Consider the following 23,031-nt stretch of genomic DNA (forward strand, 5'->3'; position numbering starts at 1 on the left):
CCCTATTATCATCACTGCAGGAAAGTATGGCTCTTAATGTTTATGCTTAAGCATTCTGAAACTGAGAAACAATTTGTTGCGCACAAGCACTTGCCTGAATATCTATGTGCTTTTTCCTTCTGTAAGAATTGTTATCTCTTTTCATGTTACCCAGTATTAATCATTACAGTTTTATGGGCACTGCTGTGTTCTCTCTCATCAAAGGAAATGCCTCTCAGGTTGTAAAAGCATGGCCTCACTCCTTTAGGCTGCCTCCTAAACAGCTACAATTTTTTCTCCTCATCTACAACTGTTGTTCATCTGCAGAGAGATGGTCCCTCACACTGTTCGCACTGTCCTCTTATGCCTTCTGGTTCTGGCACTTGTTGCCTCATTGATAGGTAACTTTGTCCAGATATGGCTCAATACTCAACGCACTCCAAGCTGCCCTGCTCAACAGGTAAACCCAGTCCAACGTGCAGTGCACAATGAGCATAGCAATGTCTTTGCTGACCTCTCAGTGGAAGAGTTTCTGCAGGTGCGTGACTACATGTCCAAGATCCCAGGGATGCGCATCACATTTGAACCAGCTTCACCTCCTTCAGCTGACTACCTGTATCTGATTGACCTCTCCCTGCCGAAGAAACAGGACATTTTGCACTATCTCGATGCCAAGGGACCAAAACCAGCAAGAGAGGCAACTGCAGTGGTTTTTCATGGCACTAAGAACAACATAAAGGAGTACGTCGTAGGCCCACTCCCGAACCCATCCTACCACCGTGATGTCACCTTTGAGAGATATAAAAAAGAGATTCCTTTGACTGCTCGTCCAGTACATTTTGGGGAACACATTCTCATAACAATGTTTCTGCAGCAAGCATTTCAGCCAATCCGTACACTTCTGAAGGAGAGTTTTGGTATTAATGCATCGGCCTACCCTGCTTACTATGACAGCATGCCCAGAGGAGTCAAGCCAGGGGACAGGCAGACTTGGATTGCACTATGTCGAAATGAGGAGGGCTTCTACATCCATCCGGTGGGCTTTGAGGTCTTAATCAATCATCAAAGCACCAATTACTTGTCCTGGAATGTGATGAAAGTGCTTTATAATGGTCAGTACTTTGACAGTCTAGCGGATCTGAAGCAGCAATACGAGGCAGGAACTGTGATAAAAGTCTACTACAATCCTGTGGTGAATTATGCATCACTCAAACCCAAGCAGAAACCCACAGGCATTGGACCTCAGCAGTATTATGTACAAGGCAAGCGATTCAGTGTGAAGGACAATCACGTCGTATACCTTGACTGGAGCTTTGCCTTTGGTCTGAGCCCGCTTAGAGGCATGAAAGTTTTTGATGTTCGTTTTAGAGGAGAGAGGATCATCTACGAGCTAAGCATTCAAGAGGCTATGTCGGTCTACGGGTCAGTCACCCCAAACATCATGCTCACCAAGTTCCTTGACGGCAGCTTGGGTATTGGTCGATGTGCCTATGAGTTGGTCAGGGGGGTTGACTGTCCTTATTCTGCCACGTGCATAGACACTGTCCATTTCCTGGACACTGGTGTTCCACGCCGACTCAGAAACTCAATTTGTGTCTTTGAGCATGACATGGGTCGTCCTCTACGGAGGCACTTCTCAGAGATTGTCTTCAACAGTTATGGAGCACTAGCAAACAGTGCCTTAGTATTCAGGACAATCACATCTATAGGAAACTATGACTACATGTGGGATTTCATTTTCCATCAGAGTGGTTCAGTGGAGGCCAAGGTGCATGCCAGCGGCTACATCGCATCTTCCTTTACATTGAAGGACAGTTTTCCATTTGGTCACCAAGTGGCACAAAAAGTCACTGGAAATATCCACACCCACTTTATCAACTTCAAAGTGGATCTTGATGTATTAGGTGTGTATCCTAGGAATCCAGATCTTGAGCATGTCTGAATATAATTAAACAATTTATTATCACCTACATATGATTGTAGAAAGTGAATGTAACATGTAGTCAACTGCATGTGTCCCTTCTCCAGGAGTGAAGAATGTGTTCCAGACCAAAGACATGGAGTTTGTGAATGTCTCGCTGCCCTGGATGCCTGAACGCTACGCCATGATCCCTCAGGTGGTGGAGAAACAGCTTCAAACAGAGCAGGTGCAGTGTTACTTCAGAATTTAATATTGTAACAGTGATGGTCTGATATAGCTGCATAAGTGCAAACAAAGGTACAATCTCACTGCAAATGTAATTTTTAACATTAAATTGATTTGCACTTTTATCCAAAGCAACTTACAACCAACCATGTGAATACAACCCAGAGATTCTGAGAATCGTGCATACAGACCTACATCAACTTCAAGTGCTACATTTAGAGTAAATTATTGTTAGAGTTAAATCTGAGAAAGCTCAACATCTTTCCCCAATTTACTCTGCATCATTTTGGATGAGGCAGGTTCATTCTGCTAAATTTGGTGCATTTTCATTCTCAACAACTCACATACAGCAGGTCAAGGTAAAAAAAAAAAATGGAAAGATACAACATTCGGAGCATTCAGACAACTGAAATGTTACACTTGGCCATGCCCATGTTTTTATACTTTTGGTGTGCCCCATGGGACCTAACTACGACACTACGACGTATTTTTATTTTGATCATGTTTGAACTGTTCCAGGAATTACACAATGTTTGTCAATTTAATATATAATTTTACAAGTCCAGAAAGTTGTTATTTGTGTTTTTTTCTCATTAAGGCTACAGTATCTCATTGAAAAATAGTTCACCCAAAACCCAAAATTCAGTCATTATCTAGTCAGATAGAGTGAAGATTGGGTTTAGTTTTTTAGTTCAAATAACACTGCTGAAGCTTCACAGGAAAACAGTTTTGCAGAATCTTCCAAACAATGGTATGGTACACCCAAAATTGTGTGACCACCTTTGTGTTTAATTGAATTATTGAGCTGTAGAACATAATTCTTTCTAATTTTGAGGGTTTAAAATTGTCCCTAATGAGATCTGTGACAGTCACATTATTTTATTTTTCATATGTAAAGTGAAGGAAATATGGTGAGTGTAAGCAGCACCCAAGCGGAACCTTTCTCTCAGGAGCAGTTGTGCCCCGGGTGGTCTAAGGTGGGACCTCCCGCCTACACCTCAGACGCAACCTGGACGATGAACTGAGTGTTCTATGTCTTCATTGCCACTACATTTTATCTGTTTTTTACAGATTTGTACTTTGTTGCTGTGGTACCATATTCTGGGACTCGTAACAATGGCAGTGAATGGTGATCAGTTTTCAAACGTAAAAAAAAACCTGAGAATTAAAAAAACAAACAAACAAACAAAAATTATATATATATATAAAATGCCTCTATACTGCTTGTTTGGTGTAATCCAAGTCTCCTTAAGCCATGACATGCCTTGAAAGACATCATTTACACCATATTTTTAGCCTGAATCTTCCCTGCAGATCCTTAGCTTTGACCCAGATGAGCACTGTGGAAGCTTTTTATGATGTTTTTCTGCTCGTTTTTTCCGTTTGAAAACTGGTCACCATTTGGTTCAGTTGCTTGGAAGATTCTAAATCACTGTTTTCCTGCGAAACTCCAGTAGTGTTTTGTGGACTTAAAAACTAAACCCAACCTTCGATTGGCATGAGGGAGAGGAAGTAGATAATGACTGACTGTTCATTTTTTGGTGCATTATCTCTTTAACACCACTGTAATGTTCTTTTCTCACTTTCTCTCCTTTCACTGGATTTAGTAAAGCTATGAAGATTGCTTCATGCAACTAAAAGCACCCTACAAATAAAGCATTAATGGAATCAAAATGTAAAGATTTACAAACTGCATCTTGACAGGGCTGAATCATATCATACTGAATCATTAGCTATTTAAAAATTTTGAGGTGTATGATATTGTTGAAGATGTATCGAGATGGTTAGCACATCATCTCAGTCAGTGAGATGCACACCCCTAGTGGCATGTTCGCTGTCAGCTGATAGGAGCTCTGTTAAGTTACTGCTAATGGAACCAACACTTCCTGAGTTTGCTGCTTCATAATAAAAACTTTTAATTAAAAAATAATGCTGAAGAATTTATAGGAAGTGAACATTCAGCATCAGTCACTTGACTGAAAAGCTTTTCAGCTAACAGGCACACACTTTGGCAGCACTGAAATGTCAAGACCGTGGGGGCTGATTAGCCAAGTCAAACCAAGTCAAGACAAACAGCACAACGATAACAGAGAAGTAGACCCAACAATTTTATGGGATGCCCTGAACGCAGTAATAAGAGGGAAGCTGATTTCACACACATTTGCAAAATAGTCAGAAACATACCAGAAACAAAGTGAAAAATTAAAAGAACTGGAACAACAACATAAACAGTCAAAAGATTCAAGAATACTTAATCAGGTTAAAGAAGCTATGGAAAAAATAGATGATATCCTGCTGGAAGAGGTGGAAAGGAAAGTAAGATTTATAAAACAAACCTACTATGAGGGAGGATCTAAAGCCACTAAAATCATGGCTAGACGCATAAAGAAACAACAAGTATTAAATAATATATATAAAATAAGAGACCCTGTAACTAATGAAATTCTATATGAACCAGGAAAAATAGAAAAGGTATTTGAGGAATATTACAATAAATTATATATGTAGCCTACCCCTATAGGTGAAGAGGACTTGACAGAGTTTTTAGACAAATTGGATTAGCCAGCAATACGTGCAAAACAGAATGAGATGTTGATTTAAGATCAACTTAAAATTGTCTTTTTCGCCTTGGTTCCTGGTTCATACTCACTTGTTTGGTTTCCCTTCTCCTAGTGTGCTCTTGAATTCTGTTTGCTTGTGATTTTTGGTTTCCCCCTTGTATGGATTTTTGTATTTTTTCCCTGCCTGGACTGAGGACTCTCCTGCTTTATTTCTGTAAGCTTTTGTTTGTCCTTTTGTTTATTAAATATATTTTGAACTGCTCCCCTCTGTCTGCATGGTCTGCATTTGGGTCCAACCCTGACAATTCCTGAATTGTAACAGGTTTGGCTTTACCAATCCTTAAGGAATATTTCTATGTCACACAAATCAGACCTTTGATTTGAGCATGTGGCAACATGGAAAAGTAGAGAAATAGGGATGATAGACACTCAAGTATTAAACCTAATAGCACATAAATGACTGTTGAGCAAATTCTGTAATCAATTGGATTTAATAGCCAAAATTACAGTTAAAATATGGAATACAGTTGTTGAAAGGTATACATTGGAGATAGACAAATTTTGAGTTGGTTTGCATTTGATTCTAGGTTTATGCCTGGATAAAGGGTTCAAGGAATGGGCGAGAAAAGGCATCACAGCAATATGCACAGTGGTTGAACAGGGTAAACTGCAGAGTTTTGAAAAGTTAAGGGATAAATTTGGACTTGATGAACACAAATTATATCTGTACTTACAAACGTAACCAGTGGCTTCGAGGTCTAGAAGCACAGTTGGAAGGGTAGTTCAGCTGGGGGCTACAGTGAACCTCCCTATATAGTGAACTACAGTGAACATCCACCCTATATGTCACAAAGCTGGCTGTCTGCAACTGTTTGGACTCCAGAAAGTAGCATAAACACAACTACTACTACGTGTGTGGTGTCCACAGCTCTCTGTGTATGTCCAGTTGTTAGTACAGTTAGTCCTCTACAAGTGACAAGGACTGTGGTGCATTCAAACCTGGGAGAAAATATAATTTGTCACCTCCACCCATGCAGAATCTATGACTTGACAAGAAATCCTCTAACATACTTCTTATGTTTGACTACACAGGATGCTGCTCTGCGACATGACACCAAGATTCCACGCTACCTCCACATTGCCAGCACCCACAAAAACCGCTGGGGTCACCAGCGCTCCTACAGGCTGCATGTGACCAGCTTCAATGGGGATCACCTCCCAGAGAGTCAGGCAGAGGAGAAGGCCATGTCCTGGGCCAGGTGAGAGGTCAGGCTTCTTGTGAGGGGATAAAAGGCCTGAAGTTAATCATCATCACTCTGTGTCTTCTCTGTCTAAACAGTGTGTCCTCATCATCATCTAGTCTTTTCCTCTTCCTGGAGTCTCACTAAACCTCACTTTCACAGGTATAAGGTTGCCATCACCAAGCAGAAGGACTTTGAGCAGAGCTGCGGCAGTCTGTACAATCAGCACGACATGTGGACTCCAGCTGTTGACTTTAGCAAGTACATTGAAGACAATGAAACCATTGAAAATGAGGTGTGTGTGTGTTGGGTCGTGTTTTCATTTGGAAACTAGCCCTAATTATGAAAATTGAATGAAACTTCACAAATAATGTTTCCTCATTCCTTATTATTTCATTCTCCCTAGGACCTAGTTGCCTGGGTGACCACCGGCTTCCTCCACATCCCTCACTCTGAGGACATACCCAACACAGTAACAGTGGGAAATGGGGGCAGGGTCCTACTGCGGCCCCACAACTACTTTGATGAGGACCCGTCCATCCACTCTGTTGATTCTGTGTACATCAACCCAGGCAGTGAGAACAGCTGTGACAACAACAGAATGGCCTGCCTTGCTCAAGAGACCTGCAGCCCCGTGCTGGAACCCTTCACCTACCATGGCTTTGATGGAGGATTTGAGGGAATGCGGGGAAGGACTTGAAATGTGATTCCTCATTTGTTCTCTTTCTTTCATGTTGATTTTGCTTATATGAAATTACAATAAGATCATTTTTGATGAATCTGTTTATGTTTTATGATAAATATAAATCTGCTTGTAATATATTCACATACATCACATGTATACATATATAATGAATGCTTTAGGAATGGAAATGTTAATCTGGCAGTTAGTCCACTCCTTGAAATACCTTAACAGCTATCATTCATGAATCAGTTCACTAGTCACAGATCCATTTCCTGTCATGCTGCACACAAAGTACAGTAAACAGATAATTAAAAACAGAATGAAATATGCTAAAATATAAAGATACAATACAATAACACGAAGCTTTTAAACATTTTTGAATGTAAACAGCAGTAAGATAGTGATAATATTGTCAGCATCTTCACTTTAAAAGTTAATCAACTGTGATTGTGTTAAAAAACAGTCGTCCTCCTCTTGTTTTGTGTGTTGTGTCCTGCCAGCCTGGAGTGCGATCCACCCATCAAATGCAACAGTTTGATCTGTGATGTTGGGGGTCTCAGTAGGATATAGCCAGGAGTGGAAGTCTGTATTTTTACTTGTACTCAAGTATTCATTTCACCATGTTAGTTACTTTCAGAATCACAATTGAGCACTGATTACAAGTTTAATTAATATTCAAATATTTCATCTGCGTTTTAGTAGCCAGTAAGGTGATCTGATCACAAACGGGCCAATGAAAACCTGTAGGTACAAATGAAAAACCAAACACTGCAGCAGCACAGGTAATAATGTCAGGAGTAGTGATGTTAATGAAAATAATTAATTAATAGACACTGAGAATTTAACCAATTAAAACTGTATTCTTGAATATTTGATCTATAGTCTAGAAGTGGCTGAAACCTCTTTGACTGAATGCTGCTGATGTATTAAACATCAACGCTCATAAAGTAACTAATACTCGTAGTAGTTTTTGAGATAAGTTTTTTCTATTTTTACTGAATAATTTTTCTAACACCAGAAATTTTACTTGTGAGAAATATTTTAGTAATGTAACAGTACTTTGTACTTGAGTACAGATTTTCAGTACTCTGAAGTCCCAGCTGGAGCATCGCTCTCTTCCACTCTTCCTGGGGCCTATGTGGCTTTGTGTCCAGCTGGTCTGACTGCATGATTGAAACATGCCAACTGCATTTGTTCATCAATCAATCAGGGCGTGGTAACCAAATATATGTGTCACACAGTATATAAGGAAACATCTTTGCTGCCTATTCTTCTGACAACCTCTTCAGCAGATGGTGATGGAGCAACAGGGCCTGTGCTAATAGAACTGGGATTCCCATATCACACCCTCGTTCTATCTCATATAGGCACTGCCCTCTATTGGACTTTATGGGTACAGTAGATGGGGCCCAATGACTGGCTGCCCTTCTGTCATCAGACTCATTCCACTGTTCTCAAACAACTATAGGTTACGGCTGGTTCACACTACATGCTTGAGCAGCGCGTGTACTTCAGCTAGAGATTTGGAGGCTTGTCTATTTTTTTCTGTGTGATATGTGTGGTTCTCAGCAAAAATACACACTCAGAATGATCTGTTGACAGTTTAATTAATTTTATTGTCTAATTCTGTGCAAATGGTGTGAACCAGCTGTTAGTCATCACTACACTCCTACTGCCATCACTTAAGAAAAAGGAATGAAGAGGCAGCAAAGATGCTTCTTTATATACTGTATGACATACAAATTTGTTGCTCTGTCATGATTGGCCCACTACACACGTGCATATTTCCTAGTAAGGCAGAGCCTGCATGACATAGAACTTGACAATTTCCATAAAATGTATAGAAATTTTGCATTCAACTGACTTTGCAGATCCTTTGACTTAATTAAAAAAAAATATGACAAAAATTTCTGCAAAACTAATGATATTACTAGGGGCTGCAAGTCATCCACACCTAGGTTAACAACAGTCTCTTGCATTGTGGCTCAAAAACATCCATAGACAGGTTTAGTCTCATCTTAAAGGACAAGTGTGTAGGGTTTGGAGGCATTTAGCAATGACCTTGCAGATTGCTAGTCTTGCATAGAGCAGGGGTGGAGAAAAGTCTGCTTCCACACATTAATTTTCAGCTATAAATGGAAAAAATGCTCTGCCTTGTTTGTATTTCTCTTAAACCAATCACAATTGTATTGGACGGAGCGTGTGTAGATTTTGAGCACCAAAAAATATTGTGAGCACAAAAAAATGTTTTGTGAGCACAGCAAAATATTTTGAGGACAAAAAAATGTGTTGTGAGCACAGAAAAATATGTTGTGATCACAGACAAATAGTTTTACCAGGGATGTTACGAATGTGCCACGATTATCAACCAATCAGAAAACTCTGGGGCGGGTAAACTCTGATTGGCTGCTTTGGCTCCAATGAGATTGCAGCATCCTGGTGGAGTTGTTGCTACCCACCAAAGGTCAAGAAGGAGGAGAATTTGACTGGATGAAAACCCATTTTCGGTCAGTATTTCACTTTAAATATTAGTATTATTGAATGATATTACATTATAGTGGAGCTGTGTTGCGCCCACTTCCAGTAAAATGTCTATTGACAATGAATAAGGTGCATCACATGGCCTGTTGCCTCTTTCATGTAGTTTGAGATGTCACATTACAGTACAAGTCCCTTTTCTTTGATAATTTGAGCTCTCTTTGTACAACAGGACATGTTTTAAGTACAGTTCATGTCTAATTGTTGCAATTTAAACTTAAAAGATGTTAATGTGGTGCAGTTGAGTCAGTAGCCAGAAACATTTTGTCTTCTCTGTTTAACACTCTGGCCTCAAGCAGTTCAACAAGGCCGAATGAGACCTGTCCCTAGAAATCTAACTGTGCAGCAAGATATATATACATTTTTGCAGTTTTTGCTAACCCTGTCTGCAACAACAGACTGGTTAGCACTGGCCACCACCTGCTGAAACTAATGCACTGACTATGCCTAAGCCCTCTATACAGCCCCACTTCAAAAATACTGAACTATCCCTTTAATAAACTTGAGGGGATGTTTTAGGGAAAAGAACTTTGCAATGTTGTAACCAGCTCAGTTCATATTTCAATATTTCACTGTCATTGTTGGCTTGACACACAGTGTAAGACGACCATGTGACTCAGCATGTTTGAGAGGATCAACAGCTCTCTGAAGTTCTTCGAGAACTTCATCATCCAGTGAGCAAACAATTTCAGGAACCACAACTGTACTGTTCGAGTCTTCTTTCAGCATGGCACACTCCCTGTCAATCCCTGGGTCTTGAAGATCCTACAAATTCAGAAAAACAGTTCAAACTGAGTAAAATTAAGTTAAAATGTTGTACTTAAAATCTTGTTGTGGTGTTTTTTTTGTGTGTGTGTTTCAAAAATAAATACACAAATATTTCAAAAAGGTGTTTGTTTACTCAAAAGTTTTTATAACTAATATTCAAACTATTAGTTGTAGAACACATAGCTATTGTTAATAATTATAGACTTCTGTCAGATATGCCTCATCACTTGATGCAATGGAACTTAAAGGCATTATGGTTTGTAGATGAAATCATATCTGTCTACCCTCGCAATCAACTGTTTTTAAAATGTTTTATGAGAACTGCCTTTATTATAGTGTACCTCAAGTCTCTCCCCTTCATCTAGATCTTGTCGATGTCCCATACACCACAGCTGTTCAGGAGTGAGACCTCCCTCTGTCCGCACAGGATGATTATTCCATCCTTCACTGAAGGTGTCAAGGTCTGCTTGTAGTCAAGGGACAAAGATGTAGTGCACACCAAAGAGGTGGACCACATCAGAGATGTCTAGTAGGCCATCTTCCTCCAGAGAGTGAAGAACATCATGGTACTTGCTAGTGACCGCAATCCAGATGTCCCACCAAAATCGCTCAATCCTTGTTTTAAGTGCTTGACTTGGATTTATAAAGCTATTTTTTCTTTGATTAAAATAACAAAACTACTAGAACTACAAATAATTATGCAGTCAAAAATTTCAAGACTTCTGGAAGGAAGTGGGCAATTTAATATCAGAGATTCTGGACTTGAAAACGGATCTCTCCTTCGCACTGCTATATCTTGGACATACCCCTCAAGGTCTCAGTAAAGGTGACGTGTATCTTTTGAAGATTTTCGTGGCTGCGAGTAAAAAAACAATAACAAAGTGCTGGCTTCAGAAGAACCCCCCCACCATCACCGCCCTCATCAACATAATCAACTCTATCCGCCTTATAGAGAAGATGACTTTCACTCTTCGACTCCAAAAGGAGAAGGGAGATGCATACTGGCACAAATTGGATTGTTATAACCATAATCATATAGACATTCATTAACAGTAACTATAACTTCTTGTTACTTCGAGTCAATTTGAACACTGATTGAACTGTACTTGTGATCCTGTTTTTCTTTATTGATCGAATCGCACACGATCACGTCCCAGACCTCTTGTTTTTGTCATTGTTCTTGCTGCTGATGCTTGTTTGTTTTCTTGTTTATGGAAAAACTGAAAACTAAAAAAACTTTAAAAACAAAAAATTCAAGACTGAAAAACTACGAACCTCTGATTTTGAATGCTCTTTCCTGTAGTGATGGGAATTCTGGCTCTTTTTAGCGAGCTGGTTCTTTTGGCTCCTCAGATTTTTGTTGCTCAAATTAATTTATTACCCAAAATAATGTAAAATGAATTACTAATGTAAAAAACATACATTATATCAAATGTTTATTATTTATATGGCTTTATTTATATACTCAACATACTCAACATGGAGGAGAGTACTACAAGTGCTTAATTTTGACAAAAAACACCACATATTATATTATACATATATATATACATATGCATATGCTGCAAATAAAGCAGGAGAAGAAGAATGCCGTCAGAAAATGACTGATCGACTAAATGCGGTCTTAATGCTGCTGTTTATTCTAACATGAAAACTGCACATTAAACAATATAACTCCATACAGGAGATTTAAACATGATGAAGTCTGTCTGACACTGTCCTATGATGACAGAGACGTGGACATCACTGAAGTTTTTGACCAAACCAACGTAAAATGAATGTAACTGATTTAAGATTGTCTGTGATAAATGATGTTGAATTTTCTGATCAGTGATCTGAGCTGCAAAATCACCAAGACAAAACAGATAACAGTAAAAAGTATTCAAAGTGTCTGTAGTTGCTTCATCATTATTTTACTGTGTGGATTATATACAATATCAATTTAAAGTGTTAATATGATCTGGAGCAAACGGGGAAAATGACTCTGCATCACCAAATGGAGGTTACCATCATGACAGCGCGATGCATACAGTTTTGTGCTGCTGTTACGTTTTTACATTATATGGATTCGTTCGGTGATATTATGAACATACAGCTCAGTGATTTTTCAATGTTAACGTCTTCCCTCAGTTTAAAAGCTAAGGACAATAATTAGTTAAAGAACAGCGCGTTTTACAGACGATTTAATTTGAAACTCTAAACATAACCTGCTCGCGACCAGGTTATGAGTTTAGTATAAGTTACCATGTTACCATGTTAAAAGAGAGCCACCTTCGTGACACTGAAAATCCTGGGTTTAGACTCAACATAGCTCGCTAACACATTAATCTCGCTTCGTAGTTACACCCCTCAGAGCAGCGCACAGCGATATAACTTCCGAAGCAGAGTGGGGGAGCGGGCAGGCCTAGAGCACATACCGGGGTATGACCATATAAGTAAGTGTGGCACGCATTGATGTCAATGTTACTACACCGTTAAAAAAAAGACAATAAAACACAGCGTGCAGAGCCTCCAAAACAGCTTGCAGGGCTCACTTCCAAATGCATGATCCTCAATATTTGACGCTTTGGAATCGTTTAACATGAGAATCCGACATTGTGACAACATTTATACGTCAGAAAAGAGGAAAAGCATAATAGTTCCCCTTTAAATGTATGACATCCACTCCCAATGCTCTGTGTGTACATAATTGCATAAATAGGCTATTTTACTCTACCTTATCAGTTTATGATTTGTATCAATGTGGACCAAAGAGAGAGGGCCATGGACAGAATAACTTTTTCACACAACACACCCCAGTTCTAGGATCCATGAGAAGATCCCCGTAGCATCAACTCGGCATATGGAGGCCATCATTCTTCACCACTGAACATGAAGGCCCAGTGAAACCAGATGGCCTTGGACCGTTCGGTATCCAGTTAATGCCTGACATTATGTTGTCAAGTTTTTGTTCAGTCACAGAACTGTATGTGATCCTCTTACTGACAAGCCAAATTCTTGCGTTTTCCTGCAAATGGTTCTTCTTGAAACACCAAGGTATTTTGCAATGCAGAAGACTGGCAGATGTGTGTCCAGCAAACTCTTCAGTTTTTCTTTCTCTATTACGATTTTGGGGTGACCAGGACCTGGACCAATTTCTGTTTCCTGTTCCACAATAGGCATAGAGCTGGCATTAACTTCCCTCTGGACAATGTGATGGAGGTTTTGGAGTGCCTCTGTAATCTCTGATACGCCTCCTATCTGCTCAGAGATTGACCCAAACAGGCAAGTAGGAACTCCAAATAATCCAGATTTAGTGGTTGCTTGTTTAAAGCAGATTGCAGTCTGGTGAGAAGCCTCTCCATCAGCTCCTGTTTCAGTGTATCCTGTTGGACAGAGAGATTGGTAAGAAAAAAAAAAGGAACTTATGGTCAGCCATGTACTGTATGTGACGTCTCAGGTTATGCCTTACGGTAATTTTTCTAAAGCAGTCCTACAAATCAACAGCAATCTTTTAAAAAAAGTTACAGTTACAAAGCTAAAGAGGGATATCAGTAAAAATTGTCACTTAACGGCTGATGTCTCAAGATATATGCATGTGTAACATTAATGTTAATCCAATCAATGCAATACGGCAGCACAATAATGTAATCATTCAATAATACTAATATTTAAAGTGAAATACTGACCAAAAACGTATTTTCATCCAGTCCAATTCTCCCCCTCCTTGACCTTTGGTGGGTAGCAACAACTCCACCAAGATGTCTCATTGGAGCCAAAGCAGCCAATCAGAGTTTACCTGCCCCGGGTTTTCTGACTGGTTGATAATTGTGACACATTCGTAACACCCGTGGTAAAACCTGAGCGAGCATGCAGGGGAAGTTGCCCACAGTGAGGGCAGGTCGAGAGGGAGAGACACATCTTGAGCAAGCATGCTGCGTACTGCTCGCGTACCAAGAACTTTGAGAGTTTGTGAGAGGGAACGCATTTAATTTGTCCTCAAAAGTTGATTTGTGTGCTTGCACAAAATATTTTTCTGCACTCACAAAATATTTTCTGTGCTCACAAAATGTTTTGCTAAGCTCACAAAATATTTTTCTGTGCTCAAAATATTTATCTGTGCTCAAAATATTTTTCTGTGCTCAAAATCTATAGGAGTGAATCCCAGGATAAAACGAGCATTTTCCTGCAAAATAACATTGAGGGAACTTGTTTTAGTGGAAAATTTGCACATGGGGAGGTGAGCCATAACGTTAAAATGTCTAAATTCCCACAAAGGAAAAGGTAACTTCTGCTAGCTTCTTTACATTTGTTCAAATAATGACCCAAATTCACACTTGGATAGCTCAGTTGGTAGAACATGCGCCCCATGTACAGAGGCTGTGAGTCCTCTGCAGCAGCTGTATCGACTCCCACCCATGGCTCTTTGCAGCATGTCTTTCCCACACTCTCTCTTCCCCTTTTTCTGTCATGTCTTCATCTGTACTGTCATTAAAGGCATAACATGCCCCAAAAAACATTTGAAAAAATAAAAATAATAATGGCCCAAATTCTAATTTGCCATTTTAAGTGTGTAGGTTGCTCTCTCTGAGGTTGCTGTTGTTTCTCAGGGCTTTGAAAATGTACACAACAGATGCTGCAATGCTGACTGTAACCCAGCAACAACGGTAGCAGCTAATGCTGTTTAAATGTGCAGTCACATTGCCCTTCATTTAAGACTTTAAAATGCATGCCTGTGTAATGTGCAGCCATAACAACGTGACACTTCTCACTATTAATTGCACAAAACATTCCACAAAATAAAACAGAATATAAGAAACTGCTTTGAAGTTGCAAGGACTGCTTTCCCTGCAGCCCTTGAATGTGGACACTGATAAGCCTCTCACTGGCTAACCATTGTGTTCAGTTTCCTGTTACTGTTTTTAGGGTGGCTAAAAAAAAGAAAAACATGTGTTGTTAATTAGTCACAGCCTCCATGGATTGAAAACCTATCAATTTTTTTATGGAACTGGCTCTTGATTGTATTTGTGTGTTTGTGACAGCCTCTGCTCTGCACCACGCTCTCATCCAGCGACACAGTTCACATCCACTCAGCCCACCATGAGTGTACTGAGCTGGGTGACCCGTGAGACAAAAACAGCCTGCAGTCAGGCTCTTTACACTGTGTTTGCCTGGTGAATTAAGGATTTATTTTGACCAATCCAGAGTTGGTGACTGTTAGAAGAGTGGAAGGACTAACAAAGATGGTTTTCGGTGAGCTCTATATGTTTTTCTGTTGAGTTTGTGTTTTCTGAGGAGTTAACGAGCCAATTAAGGTCGTCTTAGTTCGGTAGAAGAGACTGTAGTTGTATTTCTCTGTTTGAAATGGAAAATTAGTGTGAGAACATGTAATTCCTAGACACTTTGGGAGTTTATTTTGTATGTTGGACATAGTGAACATACGCAAGATGCGTAACATACTGAATTTGCCACTTGTGCACATCTCCCAGCTGAGACCCGAGAGAACCAGAGGAGGTGGGGATGAAGATATCGCCAATTGCTGATAGAGGGGCTGACATGATCATTTGGAAAAATTTAACATATTACCAAACTCTACCGGTTACACTCTCCGTGCCCTCTCTGAACAGGTGAGCCACCAGTTTAACGTTGTCGTTGCCATGGAAAAATGATCCATTTTTATTGGCTTTAGCTGGAAACTCTCTGCAGACAGTGCAGTACATAGCCGGCATTGTAGCATTGTACTCCACCCACGTACATATTTCTTTCCATGGAGGGAGAAATGTTGTGTGTCTCTTCTCTGTCTCATAAGCTGCAGGTTAGCAGAGACACTCAGCCAGTGGAGGCAGCGGCACACTGTAACTGGCCACTCTGGGGCTCTGTAGGAACAGAAACAGGAGAGTAAAAACATAACAATGATAATAAAAAAATTATCCCAGTCAATGCTTGCCCAATCGGGCATGTCTGGGCAGGTTTTGCTTGCCTGTCAGTTATTTTAAGTTGCCTTGGTTGCATTTGGCCAACCGTTAATGTACTGAACTATATATAGCAAATGAGTGAATTAATAATCAATACATAAAATAAAAAATACAACTATTTTTCATGGTGGAATGCTGAGGGTAGAGGTAGAATGGAGGTACAATTTATTTTTGAGGACTTAAAGAATAAATTAAGGAAGCTTTATATTAAATTTGTATGGTGTCAGTCATCTGTGTTAAGATTTCATGGACTAATTATCTTTAAAATAAATTTTCACAGGAATGTAAAACATGTTAAAATGCAGTAAAGTCAGAAATTAAAGTTGATATGAGAAACGTAAATTAATGCTAATGTAATGTATGCATGCTGGCAAATATGCAATACACACATACCTCATGCCACCCCTGCATAAGTCAGTGCCCTACTTGTGTCACCCCAGTCAAAAAAAGGCTGGAAATGTCCCTGTCACTGGTTAAAGAAGTAATGAGAGCATACAACAACACACATGGACACCAAAATCATCAGCATGTGTATAGTATCATTATCAATCACATACCTATACACTCTGAGTGCTAATGCATTAACTGCAAGCAGCTAATGCTGTTTAAATGTGCAGCCACATTGCCCTTCATTTAAAACTTTAAAATGCATGCCTGTGTAATGTGCAGCCATAACAACCTGACACTTCTCACTATTAATCTGCTGACACACTTCCTGACAACTTCCCACAAAATCTCCTCCTGACATGATGAGTTATTGGTATTATTGTTGTAACTCCAGACACTGAGTTTTGTAAAGAAGGACTTTGAGAGCCCTCTAAAAGAGCAGAGCCTTTCCCACCAGTCTAACTGTATAACCATTTAATATAAGTAGACAATTTCTTGATATATGTATATATGTTTAACATTTTGACCGTTACATACTGAGATTGGCAAACATTGCACAAAACAAAACAGAATATAAGAAACTGCTTGGAAGTTGCGAGGACTGCTTTCCCTGCAACCCTTGAATGTGGACACTGATAAGCCTCTCACTGGCTAACCATTGTGTTCAGTTTCCTTCCTCTCCTGTAGGCCTACTGTTTTTAGGGCGGCTAAAAATGACAAGCTGTTAAGCTGCCTTGGTCAAGGAAAATCAACGAAAACGTGTTGTTAATTAGTCACTTACAAATACTACTACCACAGCCTCCATGGATTGAAAACCTGTTAAACCTGTTTTTTATGGAACTGGCTCTGGATTGTGTTTTACAGTATGTTACATGATTTTATACATTTGAATGCTATGAACCATGCAATTACACAGTATTGTCCTGATTCCAGACCTCTGACAAACTCTTCAGCAAATCAAATTAAGCTCAGCTTAAGTTCAATCAGGAAGACCTTCTATTACGCTGCCTTCATTTACAACTTTCCTTTACTCTGTCTCTCTCCTCCTATTCCCTCTAATCAGCTGTTTGTGGGCGTTCACCTTCGTCTTTACTATCCAATCAGATTTTGCCACAGCCTCGTTAGCCAGTCAATTTGCTGCTGCCAAACTTTAAATGGCCTCTGTCTTTGCTCCATCAGTTGTCATTCAGTCATTGGACCCAGGTAGCCAGAAGATGTTCACCTCAATCCTCCCTGACGCCCTCTCCTCCAGTCTTCAGGTCCAGGCAGCAGGAGTCCAGAGCCACTTCACCTCACAGTCTCTGCTTTGCACCTCATCACCACCACCACCAGTGTCTAGACCCCGGGGGTTCTCTTCACTACAGCTTCATCACCCCCATTTATATATGTGCATATTGTTTCACCTCAATGGGGTCTAACCACCAAAGACTTTCATGTTTCATATCTCATGCATGTGTCAATAAACTATTTTCTTATACTCATAGTCTCTCCTGATTGAAATAGATCTACTTATTTTTGACCATGTGAGTGCTTGTATGAGTAAGTGTGTATACATGTGAGATCAATGGATCTGGTGCTTGTCTTAAAGCTGCAGTAGGTAGAAAGCCTAAAAATGGTTGATTGCTGAGTCTTATCTGGGTTAGGTTTCATTTTCTCTGTCCTGAGCCCCTCCTACCAGACGAGCTAGTGATGTGTCGGTCACGAACGATCCGGATCTTAGAGCCGGCTCTTTGAAGTGAACGATGGGAACCGGCTCTTGATTGGGAGCCAATTTGTTTTTTTCTCCTCTTTTTTTCTGTTAAAGGTGCACATGATTGGTGGCGTGTGTGTGTGTCCACACTGAGTAGAAGGGGGAGGGGAGGGGAGCATAGAACATACAGCAAATTTTAATAAGTCCACATGAGCCTACGTACACACATACACACCAACACATTCACACTTTCACTCACAGGGAGCAGTGTTATAAGACAAATCTTAATAATAGTAACAGTCACAGTTCTTCTAGAAAAAATTAAAATAAAATAAATAAATTAAATAAATAAATTAAAAAAAACACGTGTTGTCACTGTCCAATGGAAACCACCCAACTCCAGAACATAGGGGTCCTAATCCCCTGATTAGACAAAATGTGAGAGTGTTTCCCCAATAAACTGAGACACATCTTACATTACTCAAGCTATACAACCAACAACAAAGCCACTAACCCAACTGAAAAAAATACATTGACACAAGGCTGCTAAAATGGGTGTTCCTTCTAGCCATGAGAAGTTGATATCTTGGAGGTGCATGGTTACATAGGACGATAACAACATACATACATAAGTACATACATGCATACATGGGTACATAAATTATGGATAATTGAAGTTCAATGTTGATATATTCATGTATTTCAGAAGCCCAATTTAAAGTTCGTCTTCTATACTACTTAAGACTGGCTGCCAGATGAGCAGGAATTGAGCCATTTTGTTCCTACTTGTGTATGATAACCTTTCGAGTGGAATTAGATTCAGGAATTTTTCAAACCAAAGAGAAACATCTGGAGATTCATCACCAATCCACCTTTGAAGAATACATAACCTTGCAGCGTACCAGCAGATTCTCAAAATATGCTTATACTTAGCAGCATGCTTTTCTCCCTCATCTAGTCCTAAAATACAAATGCCTGGGTTTAATGTTGACCTACATCCCAGCATACCATCAATTTTCCTTTTGACACTATACCAGAATACAGCAATATTTGGACACTCCCAGAAGACGTGAAAATATGTAGCTTTGCCACTCTTACATTTTGGGCAGATTATAGTACAATCAGAATCATACTTGGATCTGATGTACTGGGTAACATGCAGTTTATGAATGATCTTAAATTGAGTTTAATGAGATGTACCCAAGCAAGTTATCTTTTTTGCATTTAGTAAGATTTTTCCCCAATCATCCTTACTTATTGTGGTCCCAGAATCCAATTGCCAGGAACATCTGCTAACATCAGTATCAGTTTTCTCAGAGTTAACAGGTTCTCCATACAAATAACTTAATGTTTTTTTATGTACTGAAACAGATTTAACCAACAATAATTCAGGAAAGCTACTCACTGCCTTCTTTTTATAGTGGCAGACCGAATGAACATAATTCCTCAGTTGCAAATATCTAAAAAAATGAGTTTGTTCTAATCCGTACTCAATTCTTCAACTGAGAAAACGATTTCTTCGCACTTCCATCAAACAGATCCTTTATATTAACTATCCCTACTTCCCGCCATCTCCTGAATCCAGTGTTTAAGCAAGAGGGGGTGGGGGGGGCGGGGGGCGGGTGTCAGGGTTATTAACCACAGGTGCAAAAAACAGAAAAGGATCCCTCCATCCCATAATATTTACATATTTTGTACCAAGTGCTTAAGATGTTTTTGACCACAAAATTGTCTTGTATCAAAGAGTGCACACTAGTTCTCTTTATAAATGGTAAAGCAGATGGTATTAGTGATTCGCACCCTATCATTTCTAAATCTGTGAATATTGTTTTAGGATCCTCTTTCATCCAATGTGAAATATGTCTCATCTGAGACACCCAGTGGTAGAACTTAAAGTTAGGTACAGAGAGGTTACAGAGAGGCCTCCTTTAGAGATGGGAAGCTGCAATTTAACTAATTTAAATCTTGGTCTTTTATTATCCTATATGAATTTACATAAATATTTATGCATATTCCTAAAGTATTTAATTGGAATATTGTTTGGCAACATTTGAATGGGATACAATATCCGCGGTAAAATGTTCATTTTAATTAATGCAATCAGAGAAAGATGAAGCACAGACCATCTTTGTAGATCACTTTTCAGTTTGGCTATAACAGGTACTAAATTGAATTTTCTTAATTGCTGCAGCTCCTATGGGATAAAAATACCCAAGTATCTGATACCTGACCTATTCATCTGAAATGGGGTATCTTGCTTACTCTCTCTTAATCTGCCCATTGGTAGAGCCACAGACTTCCCAAAATTAATCTTATACCCTGGAAAACTACTGAACTCATTAATAACCTCTATAAGTTCTGGCAAAGAAGTGTTTGGGTTTGTTAAAAACAAAAAGATATCATCTGCATACAAGACAATTTTGTGCATGCTATTCTTAGTTTCTATACCTGTAATTTTTCCATTTAATCTAATAGCTTCAGCCAGGGGTTCCATGACAAGAGAAAACAGCAGTGATGACAGAGGACACCCTTGTCTTGTGCCTCTGTGAGTGGATAAAGTTGACAAGAGTAAACCATTTACTAAGATCGCTGATTTTGGATCTGTATAAAGTAACTTAACCAACTGTATAAATGTTCCAGGAAAAGAAAACTTATGAAGAACCTTAAAGAGATACATCCATTCAATTCTGATTTAATTCAACACCTGATTTAATATGAAGGCTAAACATTTGCCTGCACTGATTAAATGCACTCCTTCTTAAATGTTAAAGAGGACCTATTATACTCATTTTCGGGCCTTTGTATTTGATTTTGGACTCACTTAGAGCAGCTACACACGATCGCCCGCACAGAAAGCTTTGTAGATCTTCAGGACGCTGTGCCTCTCGCTGCATCTCTTCCTTGTATTTTCTGCATCCCGTGAAAACAGTCTGTGTAATTTACTCCACCCCAGGGCCCTCCTCCATGTACGCCTCCCGCCGAGCCCACTCCGCTGTGATTGGTCACACTCCCGAGGACTTCCGAAGGGCTGGCGAGCGCTGCCAAGCCCAGCTACCAGCTAATCCAGCTTCGTACTGGCTCGTGTTGACAAAACAGTCCCCTGTGAAGTGCCGTAGACAGACAAACACGGAGGTATTTTTCCTTTGCTGGCCAGGAAAAAGCAACTCTATCCACTTCCGCCTGGTGCTCGCCTCTTTAGGAAAGCTAAACAAAGTTAACTTTCCCTCACACCCGAACAATCATTTTCTGGGAGCCATTGCTCAACGTACTAACACTGAAATCATTGTAGACAGCAGGGGGCTGTGTTAGGACAGAAGCTCAACACAGCCAGGCTTTCTCTGCATGATCTGGATCGACAAAGCCTAAAACTGCAATCAGAGATAACGGGTATCACGATGGTGGTTATGAACTCACTTTGTTAATCCAGGCTTTGGTCTTCAGACTCTGTGCGCGTTCACATAAAAGAGGCGTCTGTTGCATCATTTGACTCTTCTTCCACATGAAGTGAAGCGATCGCGAGCCACTTAAGTCAAAATCATCAAGTTGTTATAATTATGAGCTGTGGAAAATATACAAAATACATTAGGGCAGAAAGCAACATTGTTGAAAACTGGGTCACATATTGACACCCTTTCTTTTACCTCTCCTCTCTCTCCTTTCTCTCTTAACTTTTTTTGAAAACCGGATTATGTGTTAGTACTAGGCAGCATTATAGCATTCTGGCGCAACTACTGACTGCTACTGGGCACCGTTACTGATATGTGAGCTAAGGCAGGACCAAACCATTTCATGCAGATACAGGGGGGTGTTCAGTCAATATGGATGTTTACTCTGTGGTCAGTGTGGATATTTAACTTTTACTGCCAAAAACAAAAAAAAACCACTTTTGCTATCTGGGAATGATGATGGTTTAATAATTTTATATCAATTTTTACCTATTTTGTGGGCCACTGTCAGTCAGGGCACTCAGAATTGTCCTAACTTTTCCCCCCTATATGGCGCCCCTGTTGGTAGGAGTCTTGCTAAGTGCGTTAGTCTCATTTTCAATGTACACTAAGATATAAACCCATTATGGGTGGCTTAAATATCAATGTACAGGTCAAACACCTATGAAAACACATAGTGCAAAGTTATCTTGATAATTGTCCTGTAAGGGGTTACAAGATGATTATAGAGATAATTAATAATGCAGATATTCTCCCAAAATAGTGTGTAATTATACTTACCATACAAGCTTTGAAAGATTTGCTGGCGTAATCCTCAAGGAAAAATGGAAGAATGTACGGCCATCGATGGGTCTACAGAGATGTGTGTGAGAGAGACTGATGGCGACAAGCAAGAGACACAGAATCAATAATTGTTTTGCATCACACTAATTTTTTCTCAGTATCTACAAGAATCAAGTTGGTTGAACTTTGACAGTTAAATCTATTAATTATATAAGACCATGTTACCTGTTCTGTTACCGCTCTTAAAAGCGCTGGCCACCGTTCCAACCTCTGCTCCTGTTATTTTCCCTCCTTAATTCAAGTTCAAGCTGGTTTGGCAGATCTGGCGTCCTTTTCTTCCAAACTCCTCCTGGATTTCTGGTTTAAGAAACAGACCAAGTATTTTGGACCGTTTAAGTGCTTTTTCAAGCCATCTCATTGGCTACATTTTGCTATTTACACTGTGCATTTAATTATTTTAGAAATGCTACTGAGGAAAGACTGTAATAGGTCTATAGGATGAAAACATTACAGGAATTGTTTTGTGATAATAATGTTATATATATTTTCAAAAAGACTTTGAGACTTGAAACGTCATCATTATAAAATTGCTAAGTCACTGAATACACATTGAACATGCATTAGGTTGCCAATAAAACACAGATAAAGCCTCATTGAACAAAATATTTCATTAACACCTTTAGACAATCGCAAAACTCGATCAGAATGGGGACTGACAATGCCATTCCCAAATGGATCTAGCAATAAAGTAGGAATATTGACATGAAACATACAAAATCGAAACTTTTCATGTCTTCCTTTGGCATTTTGAATCACAGGAGGATTGATTTAGCATGCTAGCAAGCATTTTCTC

At 39.6% G+C, this 23,031-nt stretch overlaps 1 protein-coding gene and 1 long non-coding RNA gene across 2 annotated transcripts; both read left to right on the forward strand.

Moving 5' to 3' along the window:
* The first annotated feature begins 273 nt into the window (after window positions 1–273).
* On the forward strand, window positions 274–6,706 carry LOC146310332 (amine oxidase [copper-containing] 3-like). Its single transcript, XM_084744701.1, has 5 exons — window positions 274–1,883; window positions 2,008–2,126; window positions 5,779–5,945; window positions 6,090–6,222; window positions 6,334–6,706. Exons 1-5 carry the CDS (start codon window positions 311–313, stop codon window positions 6,625–6,627), a joined length of 2,286 nt encoding a protein of 761 aa, XP_084600827.1. The 5' UTR covers window positions 274–310; the 3' UTR covers window positions 6,628–6,706.
* A 279-nt stretch (window positions 6,707–6,985) lies between these two features.
* On the forward strand, window positions 6,986–7,559 carry LOC146310333 (uncharacterized). Its single transcript, XR_014772481.1, has 2 exons — window positions 6,986–7,095; window positions 7,176–7,559. It is a non-coding gene; the product is annotated as an uncharacterized LOC146310333 (long non-coding RNA).
* Window positions 7,560–23,031: the final 15,472 nt, after the last annotated feature.

This window comes from Lutjanus erythropterus, chromosome 19, assembly GCF_056507025.1.
Source record: "Lutjanus erythropterus isolate fLutEry1 chromosome 19, fLutEry1.hap2, whole genome shotgun sequence".
NCBI classification, from domain to species: domain Eukaryota; kingdom Metazoa; phylum Chordata; class Actinopteri; order Lutjaniformes; family Lutjanidae; genus Lutjanus; species Lutjanus erythropterus.

What these genes read in the sequence shown, in the direction of transcription:
- LOC146310332 (XM_084744701.1), top strand. Translation starts at nt 311, where the DNA reads ATGGTCCCTCACACTGTTCGCACTGTCCTCTTATGCCTTCTGGTTCTG. An exon ending in AGTGGATCTTGATGTATTAG is followed by an intron (nt 1,884 to 2,007) that starts GTGTGTATCCTA and finishes TCCCTTCTCCAG; the next exon opens with GAGTGAAGAATGTGTTCCAG. An exon ending in ATGAAACCATTGAAAATGAG is followed by an intron (nt 6,223 to 6,333) that starts GTGTGTGTGTGT and finishes CATTCTCCCTAG; the next exon opens with GACCTAGTTGCCTGGGTGAC.